We start from the raw sequence: 9,160 nt of genomic DNA, 5'->3' as shown, positions 1-9,160 counted from the left end.
GGAAACTAGAGCTGGGCACTGGACAGGGAAAGGAGCAAATCGTACCTCTTCTGTAATTCAACAGCTCTGCACGCAGAGCTTCCACAGTTCTCTTCTCCAACACTTCACAACCTGCCCGGCGTTCTTTCACCCTCACAACCTGAAAGAGCATCTTAACTACGCCTCGCCTGCCCTGCGCGCATAGAGAAAAGGTAACAGAAAGAGGAAAAATGCAGCCTACCAAGAAAGGAAAGGCAGGAAAGTCTCGCTATAGGAACTCACCGGGGCAGGGACGGGGTCCGCGAGGCGGGCGCCGGCAGCGTCCTCCCCGAGCAGCGGCGCGGGCTCGTCGGGCGGCGGCCGGGCCGGGAGGGTGTCGCAGCAGCTGCCGCCCGACAAGCGGAGCTGGCTCTTGCGCGAGTCGGCGGTGAGCGACACCTCGTGCGAGTAGGAGTGCAGGAAGGCGCGGACGCCGTCGATGCCCACGAAGTGCGAGGCCGGCACGCCGCGCAAGGCGCCGCTGCCCGCCGCCAGCAGCTGCGAGCGGCGCCAGCGCCGCAGGCGCAGCGCCAGCAGCAGCAGCAGGAAGGCGAGGAAGAGGCAGGACACGGCCGCCACGGCCACCACCAGCCACCGCGTCAGGCTGCCGGCCGGCTCCCCCGCCGCCGCCGCCGCCGCCGCCGCCGCGCTGCCCAGCTCCGACAGCAGCTCGGCCACGCTCTCGGCCAGCACCACCGTCAGCGTGGCCGTGGCCGACAGTGCCGGCCGCCCGTGGTCCTTCACCACCACCACCAGGCTCTGCCGCGCCGCGTCGCGGGCCAGCGGGAAGCGCGCCGTCCGCACCTCGCCGCTGTGCAGCCCCACGCGGAACAGCCCCGGCTCCGTCGCCTTGGCCAGCTCGTACGACAGCCACGCGTTCTGCCCCGCGTCCGCGTCCACCGCCACCACCTTGGCCACCAGCGCCCCGGGCTCGGCCGAGCGCGGCGCCAGCTCCACGCCCGCCCAGCCCGCGCCCGGCGCCGCCGCCGCCGGCGGGTACAGCACCTGCGGCGCGTTGTCGTTCTCGTCCACGATCACGAGCCGCACCGACACGTTGCTGCTCAGCGGCGGCGCGCCGCCGTCTTCCGCCCGCACCCACAGCCCCACCTCGCGCACCTCCTCGTAGTCGAACGGGCGCAGCGCGTACAGCGCGCCCGTCTCCGCCTGCACCGACACGTACGACGACAGCGGCGCGCCCCGCACCCGCCCCTCCGACAGCCGGTACCGCACGCGCGCGTTCTGCCCCCAGTCCGCGTCCGTCGCCCGCACCGTCAGCACCAGCGCGCCCGCCGCGTTGTTCTCGGGCAGCCGGGCGCTGTAGCGCGCCTCCGCGAACACCGGCGCGTTGTCGTTCACGTCCAGCACCCGCAGCGCCAGCACCGCGCTGCTCCACAGCGCCGGCGACCCGCCGTCCGCCGCCCGCACCGTCACGTTGTACTCCGACACCTCCTCGCGGTCCAGCTCTCTCGCCGTCACCACGCCGTAGTAATTATCAAACGATCTCTCCAGGCGGAACGGGACGCCCCCGTCCACCGAGCACCGCACCTCCCCGTTCGGCCCCGAGTCCCGGTCCTGCACGTGCACCAGGGCCACCACCGTCCCCGACGGCGCGTCCTCAGAGATCTCGCGCAGCGCTGACGACACTGTCAGTTCGGGCGCGTTGTCGTTCACGTCTGTCACCGTGATCACGACTTTCGCCGTGTCGGAAAGGCCCCCGCCGTCCCGAGCCTCAACCTCCAATTCATGTGAGGAGATTTCCTCAAAGTCCAGACTGTCCTTAACGGATATTTCTCCTGTCTCAGAGTCCAGGTGAAAAATTTCGGGTGCTTGGTCTGAAGCTTTATGAAAACTGTATTTCACGTGCCCGTTCGTCCCCTCGTCGGCATCGGTGGCCGTGAGGGTGACGAGGGCGGAGCCCACGGGCACGTCTTCCGGCACGCGCACCGTGTACTCCGCCTGGCTGAAGGCGGGCGCGTTGTCGTTCGCGTCCAGCACCGCCACGCGGATCCGCGCCGTGCCCGTCCGCGCCGGCTCTCCGCCGTCGCTCGCCCTCAGCACCAGCTCGTGAAACGCCGCCGCCTCCCGGTCCAGCGCCTTCGCCAGCACCAGCTCGGGACGCTCATCCCCGCCGGGGCCCGCCTGCACGGCCAGCGAAAAGTGCTCGTCGCCGCTCAGCTCGTACCTCTGCACGCCATTCGGTCCCGCGTCCGGATCCTGCGCGTCTCGCAGGGGAAACCGCGACCCCGGGGCTGTCGTCTCGCTCAGTCGCAGCTCCGTTTCTGCCTCTCGGAAGCTGGGCGCGTTGTCGTTTATGTCCGTGATCTCCACTTCGATTCCGTAAACTTGCATTTCCCCCTCCACTATCACCTCACAGCGCAGAATGCATTTCTCCACCAGCCGGCACAGCTGCTCTCTGTCTATCCTCTCCGCCGCCACTAAATGTCCCGTCTTCCCGTGCAGAGCGAAATACTGCGTCCTACCTCTGTCCAGGATGCGGACGCCGCGGTGTCGGAGCGCCGGCAGCTCCAGCCCCAGGTCCTTGCCCACGTCGCCCACGAACGAGCCCTTCGGCACCTCCTCGGGAACCGAGTAGCGCAGCTGCCCCCACGCCGCCTCCCACGCCGCCGCCAGCACGCACCACAGCAGGGCTCGCTCCCACCGGCCCCGCCGCCTCCCCGCCGCGCACATCGCCGCCGCCGCCGCACTGCCGCCGCACCGCCCGCCGATCCCGCTCCAGCTCCGGCTCCGGCTCCGGCTTCGGTTCGCCGCTCCCGGCCCCGCCGCCCCGCTGCAGCACGGCTCCGCGCCGCGGGGACGCTCGCAGACCGCCCGGCCGCCGAGCCAGCCAGCCAGCGAGCCGGGCCGCGGCGGGCGGGGCTGCCTGCAGCGCCCCGGCCTTCCTCTCGCTCCTCCTCGGTCAACAGCGGCGCCCGCAGCCTCCTCCCGGCACTGCAGGCACCCACCGCTGCCCAGCGCCGCCCGCCCCGCCTTTCCCACGGGCGACTCGCGGGGGCGAGACCCTCATGGACACGGAGGCATCGGTGATCTCCTGCCTTGCCTTCTCTCGAGCCGATCTCTTCTTTGATCCTCGAGGCGATCGCAACCACAAAGAAGTAACACGCCTCCCCTTTGCGTGGTATTTCTATCTCACGGGAAAACGACTTGCTAATGCCCATATATGTGAAGTAAAATATTTTTTCGTACTGTGATGTGCAGAATATTGTCAGTCTTGCCCCTAGTCCAAAAACACACTCTCTATCACGACCTGTCTAGCTTCAATGCATACCAAAACACTTTCGGAAATACAAAGTGTTATTCAGATCCGCCCCACGGCAAAACAGAGATATCGGAGCCATTAACAGAAGGAGCTCGGTGCTTCAGTCCATACGGAATACGCTCAATTTAAGTACCCCACGACCGTGGGCTCGGGGATTTCTCCGTAAGAGACATTCCTGTTCTCACACGGTACAGGAGAGGTGGGGAAGACACCCCCGTTACTCGAAAATCTTCTCGGCTTAATCCGCTTTCACGCCGTAGCTCACTTGATCACTTCGCACTGACTGTACTCCAACTGCCCGGGAGGCAGGAAGCACCCGCAGTGAACCTGCCCAGAATCATCTCCTCGGCTCCCGCCAACTGCGGGGGAAATGCCTTTGCGAGTATAGCAAGAAGAAAAACAGGTAGATCTGCCTGTGCTCCAGTGCCCGGCCTGTGTCCCACAACAGCACAATGGGGGTGACGGCACCACACAACATGCTGGGGTTGAACCAAGTTTTTCTTGTGCTGTAAGAGAACTACCCCCTTGAAAGAAGAGGTATTGTCTATGTTTAGTTAGCGTGAATCCAGATTCCTGTTTTCTTTTTTTTTTTTTTTTTTGATCAAACATTGCTTGATGTTTTCATATTTAACCTAAGGTGAGAGAAAGGAAAGCTTGGCCATTTAATCAAGCACTAACGTTCCTTTTAGAAGAAAATAAAGGAGAGTTGGCAAGAGAAAATAGCCTTGAGTTGTCCTTACAACAATGCGCGTGTAAACGAGACCATATATGGACAAAACGGGTTAGGGTAGTTCATCTGTAAAGACCATCAAGGACCCCCGAAGGGAGGAAGACGTGGGCAGAGGATCTGAAGCAGAGCCAAGAGTACTGACTGAATGCCATTACGCAACGTATGTCGATTATAACCTACGTAGATTATAATGAATATATAGGCAGAAAACATATCAATAGGCAGAAAGTGTATGAATTTATTGTATAAATATAAGGAAGGAGCTAGCTCCGGGGTGGGTGATTTGTGGAAAACCACCGAGCACCCAGACTTGTGCAACCCTGAAATAAATGAGCAATGTCTCTCCTGAGTGTGTGACCATTGACACATTGCACAGCGGGCGATGAAGCTGTTTTTCAGAGAACAGTGCGCTCATTTTCCCGATACACATTTATAGAATCAAGTAATCCCGTAGACCCAGGAAGTGACTTTCCCTTTCTCAGAAATCACTGTGATGGTTTCATGCCTGCTAGAAAGTATCGTTCTAACTGTGTAATACTCATGCAGGTGACTCTCTGGGAAAAGGGGACAGGAAAAGAAAGTAGGCTCCAAAATACTACTCGCGATTATTTGTTCACGCACCACCAGCGGATCTCATTCTACACAGTAAGGATCCGTTTTCAGCGGTACTAACGCATGTGAGGTTGGACAACGCGAGAGCTGTAGACAGAACCCTCCCCGGTGAACCCGAACCTGTGATCACCAAGGAGTGCGGCAGCTAACTGCCTGCTCTTAGGGGAAGGGAGTTAGGCCAATCTTTCTTGCACTCCCTCACGGAGACACGGATCAGCACTCCCCAGTCACGCCACCCGGGGAAAGACAGGGGGAAAGGGACGACGGTTCAGTGGGGCTCAAGGAGAACAGCGAGAGAGCGCGGGCTTACAGACCTGCGTTGCGCCGGGGTCCGCGGGCGGCTCTCCCGCGCCGGCGCTGCTGCTCGGGCTCCGCTTCCCGCAGGGCTCCCCGCCGAGAAGCTCCTCCGCCGGCAGGCTGGGCAGCGGCGGCGGCGGCGGCGGCGGCGGCGGCAGCCAAGGGCCCTCGGCGGCGGCGCGTCCCGGCGCCACGCACAGGTTGTAGGAGTAGGGCAAGGTGCCCTCGCAGAAGTCGGCAGGGAAGGCGGCGGCGCCGGCCACGGAGAAGCGCTGCGCGCCCAGGCAGCGCAGGACGGCGGGCGGCCCGGCCCGGCGCACCCGCGCCACGGCGGCCAGCGCCACGCTCAGCAGGAACAGGGCGGAGAGGAGCGCCAGCGCCAGCACCAGGTAGAACTGCAGCTCCGCCGGCGAGTCGGCGCCCGCCGCCCGCTCGCTCAGCTCCGGCAGCGCCTCCTGCAAGCTCTCGGCCAGCACCACGTGCAGCGTGGCCGTGGCCGACAGCGCCGGCTGCCCGTGGTCCTTCACCACCGCCACCAGCCGCTGCTTCGCCGCGTCCCTCTCCGACACGGCCCGCGCCGTCCGCACCTCGCCGCTGTGCAGCCCCACGCGGAACAGCGCCGGCTCCGGCGCCTGCACCAGCTCGTACGACAGCCACGCGTTGCGCCCCGCGTCCGCGTCCACCGCCACCACCTTGGCCACCAGGTACCCGGCCTCGGCCGACCGCGGCACCACCTCGAACGGCGCCGCCCCCGCCCCCGCGCCCGCGCCCGCGCCCGCGCCCGCCGCCGGCCACAGCACCCGCGGCGCGTTGTCGTTGCGGTCCAGCACGAAGACGCGCACCGTCGCCGTCGAGCTCCGCGCCGGCGACCCGCCGTCCTGCGCCCGCACCGCCACCGCGAACTCGCGGCACTGCTCGTAGTCGAAGGAGCGCTGCGCGAACAGCGCGCCCGTCTCCGCCTCCACCGACACGTACGGCGACGCGCCCGCGCTGCCGCCCGCCAGCCAGTAGCTCACGCGCCCGTTGGCGCCCGCGTCCGCGTCCCGCGCGCGCACGCGCACCACCGGCGCGCCCGCCGCGTTGTTCTCCGCCACGTAGGCGCTGTAGGCGGCCTCCTCGAACACCGGCGCGTTGTCGTTCACGTCCGACACCTCCAGCACCAGCGCCGCGCGGCTGGAGAGCGCCGGGCTGCCCCGGTCCCTGGCCACCACCGTCACGCGGTGCTCGGACGCCAGCTCCCGGTCCAGCGCGCTCGCCGTCACCACTTTATACGAGCTGCCCGACGATGTCACGATCGACAGGGGCGCCTCGCCCGACAGCTCGCACGACACCTGACCGTTCTCGCCGGAGTCCGGGTCGTTTACGTTCACCAGGGCCACCACCGTGCCGGCCGGCGCGTCCTCGGGCACCGGGCTCGACACCGACAACACCGTGATTTCGGGCGCGTTGTCGTTCTCGTCCGACAGGTCGATCTGCACTTCGCAGTGACCCGTGAGTCCGCCGCCGTCCCTCGCCTCCAGGCTGAAGCTGTATTTGCTCTTCTCCTCGAAATCGAGGGGCCCCGCCGTCCTGACCTCGCCGCTGTTGCTGTCGACAGCGAACAACGCGCGGACGCCGTCCGCGACGTTGCCGAAGGAGTAGGAGACCCGCCCGTTGGAGCCCGCGTCCGCGTCCGTGGCTCGCACCCGCAGCACCAGCGACCCCGCCGGCAGATTCTCCCGCACTCGCGCCTCGTAGACGCTTTTACCGAACACGGGCGCGTTGTCGTTGGCGTCCGTCACGTTGACGCGAACCTGGACGGTCCCGGACCTCACGGGGTCCCCCCCATCCACTGCCGTCAGCACCAGCACAAAGGAGCTCTGCTTCTCACGGTCCAGTGCTCTCTCCAGCACTAATTCCGGCTGCTTGCTTCCACCCGGGTTCTCCCTCACGGCCAGAGCGAAGGACGGGTTGCTGGTGAGCTGGTAAGTCAGCAGCGAGTTGCTGCCCACGTCCGCGTCTCGGGCCATCTCCAGCGGAAAACGAGCCCCGGGAAGCGTCAATTCAGTGATCTCGAGGTCCAGAGCAGCCTTGCTGAAGGCCGGGGAATTGTCGTTGACGTCCTGGATGGCCACCTCGACGTGGAAAACGTTGAGCGGGTTCTGCACGAGCGCCTCGAAGCTGACGGAGCAGGACGCCGACTCGCCGCACATCTCCTCCCGGTCCAGCCTCTCGCTCACGTAGAGGTTCCCGGTCTCCCCGCTCACCGAGAAGTATTTCAGCTGCCGTTTAGCGGCGGACGCCACCCGCAGCTTGCGTGCGGGCAGGTCCGCCGGGCTCAGCCCCAGGTCCCGCGCCAGCGGCCCCACCAGCGAGCCTCTGCCCAGCTCCTCGGGGATGGCGTAGCGGATCCGCTCCGCCGCCGCCCGGCACCACAAGCACAGCAGCAAAGCGGGCAGCAGCACTCGCCCGGCCGCTCGCCGCCGGCTCTGCCTCTGCCGGCCCGCCATTCTCGGCAGCGCTCGCCGCGCTCCTCCCTCCTGCCGCTGCCCTCCCGCCCTTCCGGCCACTCTCCGCAGCGAGCGCAGGGGCCGCCGGACGGCAGCGATCTCGGCGCCGCCTCGGACGCCGCTGCTCCCCGCGCCGCGCCGCCGCTCGCCGCTGCTGCCCGCGCCGATGCCGAGAACGGCCGGCGCCCTGCGAGCGACCAGCCTGCGGGGGCAGGTCGCTGCGGCGGCTCCGGCGCCGCTCCGCGTCGGCCAACAGCGGCACCCGGAGGCGCCGCGACGCCACTGCAGCCGGCTGATGGCCGCGCTCACCGGGGGCCGGGCGTTTCACGGGCGGTCAGCGGCTGCGTCCAGCCTTGGGGGTCTCTCTTCTCTAGAAGCAGGCAGCGCAGAAGCACTTGCTTCCTGCAACGCCAAAGGCGTTTAACGCTGAGGTTCACTCTCGGGTAGGTCATCTCCTTGAGTCGCAAATGTCAGAAGGAAGTCTTCATGGCAGAGCAATAAAGAAAGGAACTCAGCTGGCCTTAATAAAATCAAGACAGAAGTGTAAGAGCAACAAATTATATTAGAGCTAGGGAAGGCTTTTTGCGCTTTTTAGCACTCTGTCAGTTATTTTCAATTCTGCTTTCCTTACCGGGAACGAATACCAAGAAGGAAATATTCCTTTTGGAGCAATCAGTACGTCATCAGAAACAGAATGAAGCAAAAGATATTCAATCCTGTCATGCTGGGTCTCTGTAAAGGGTTTCCATCATACCTGCGTTTCTTTGTGTGTAGCTCTATGCTAAGATAGCAGAATAACTTCATTATTGTGTTTCTGAGTCACAGATGAAGTTCCTTCTTTTACGTCTCCATACTCGAGGGGGAAAGCCTCACTGAGTCTTTCAAAGAATGGATTGGGTTGGAACAGACCTTTAAAGATTACCTAGTTGAACCACTCTGCCACGGGCAGGAGCATCCTTCACTACAGCCTGTTTCTCAAAGCCCCCCCCCAAACTGACTCTGAACCCCATAAGTGATGGCACGTGCACAGCTTCTCTGGGCAACCTGGTCTAGTGTCTCATCATAAAATATTTCATCCTTATCTTGGTCTAAGCCTCCCCATATCCAGTTTAAAGCCATTAACCCTTGTCCTGTCACAATAGGCCCTGTGAAAGTCTCCCTCCATCTTTCTTATAGGTTCCCCTTATATATTGAAAAGGTGCAACAAGGTCTCCCCAGACCCAGATTCTCTTCTCCACACCGAAGACCCTCAACTGTCTCAGCCCTTCTTCATAGCAGAGGTCTTCCAGCCCCTTGACAATTTTTGTGGCTCTCCTCTGGACCTCCTTCAACAGCTCCATGTCCTTCTTGTAGTATAGGCCCCACAGCAGTACTCCTGGTTGGGTCTCATGAAATGGAGTAGAGGGGCAGAATGCCCTCCCTCAACCTGCTGGCCACACTCCTTGTGATGCAACTGAAGACACCATTGTATTTCTGGGCAGCAAGAGCACATTGACAGCTCATGTCCCCGGTACACACAGGTCCTTCTCAGCAAGGCTGCTCTCAATCCATTCATCCCACAGTCGCTGTTGAAATTCAGGATTGCCCCAAACCAGGTGCAGGACCTTGCACTTGGCCTTGTTGACCTTCATGAGCTTTGCATGGTCCCACTTCTCCAGCCTTTCAAGGTTGCCCTGGATGGCATCTCTTCTCTCTACCAGATCAAAGGCACCACTCAGCTTGGTGTTGCCTGCAAGC

At 63.3% G+C, this 9,160-nt stretch overlaps 2 protein-coding genes across 2 annotated transcripts; both read right to left on the bottom strand.

The window, feature by feature from the left end:
- Positions 1-216: 216 nt before the first annotated feature.
- Positions 217-4,175, bottom strand: LOC135314607 (protocadherin gamma-A12-like). The gene has a single exon (XM_064458162.1). It carries the CDS (start codon positions 2,704-2,706, stop codon positions 217-219), a length of 2,490 nt encoding a protein of 829 aa, XP_064314232.1. The 5' UTR covers positions 2,707-4,175.
- Positions 4,176-4,239: 64 nt separating this feature from the next.
- LOC135314715 (protocadherin gamma-B5-like) lies at positions 4,240-7,776 on the bottom strand. Its single transcript, XM_064458820.1, has one exon. It carries the CDS (start codon positions 7,421-7,423, stop codon positions 4,916-4,918), a length of 2,508 nt encoding a protein of 835 aa, XP_064314890.1. The 5' UTR covers positions 7,424-7,776; the 3' UTR covers positions 4,240-4,915.
- Between the last annotated feature and the right edge of the window lie 1,384 nt (positions 7,777-9,160).

This window comes from Phalacrocorax carbo, chromosome 8 (genome assembly GCF_963921805.1).
Source record: "Phalacrocorax carbo chromosome 8, bPhaCar2.1, whole genome shotgun sequence".
NCBI lineage: Eukaryota > Metazoa > Chordata > Aves > Suliformes > Phalacrocoracidae > Phalacrocorax > Phalacrocorax carbo.
Note: the sequence above shows the minus strand (reverse complement) of the source record. Positions and strands in the feature narration are given on the sequence as shown.

Excerpts from the sequence above, each read along its gene's own strand:
- LOC135314607 (XM_064458162.1), bottom strand. The coding sequence starts at position 2,706 with ATGTGCGCGGCGGGGAGGCGGCGGGGCCGGTGGGAGCGAGCCCTGCTG.
- LOC135314715 (XM_064458820.1), bottom strand. The coding sequence starts at position 7,423 with ATGGCGGGCCGGCAGAGGCAGAGCCGGCGGCGAGCGGCCGGGCGAGTG.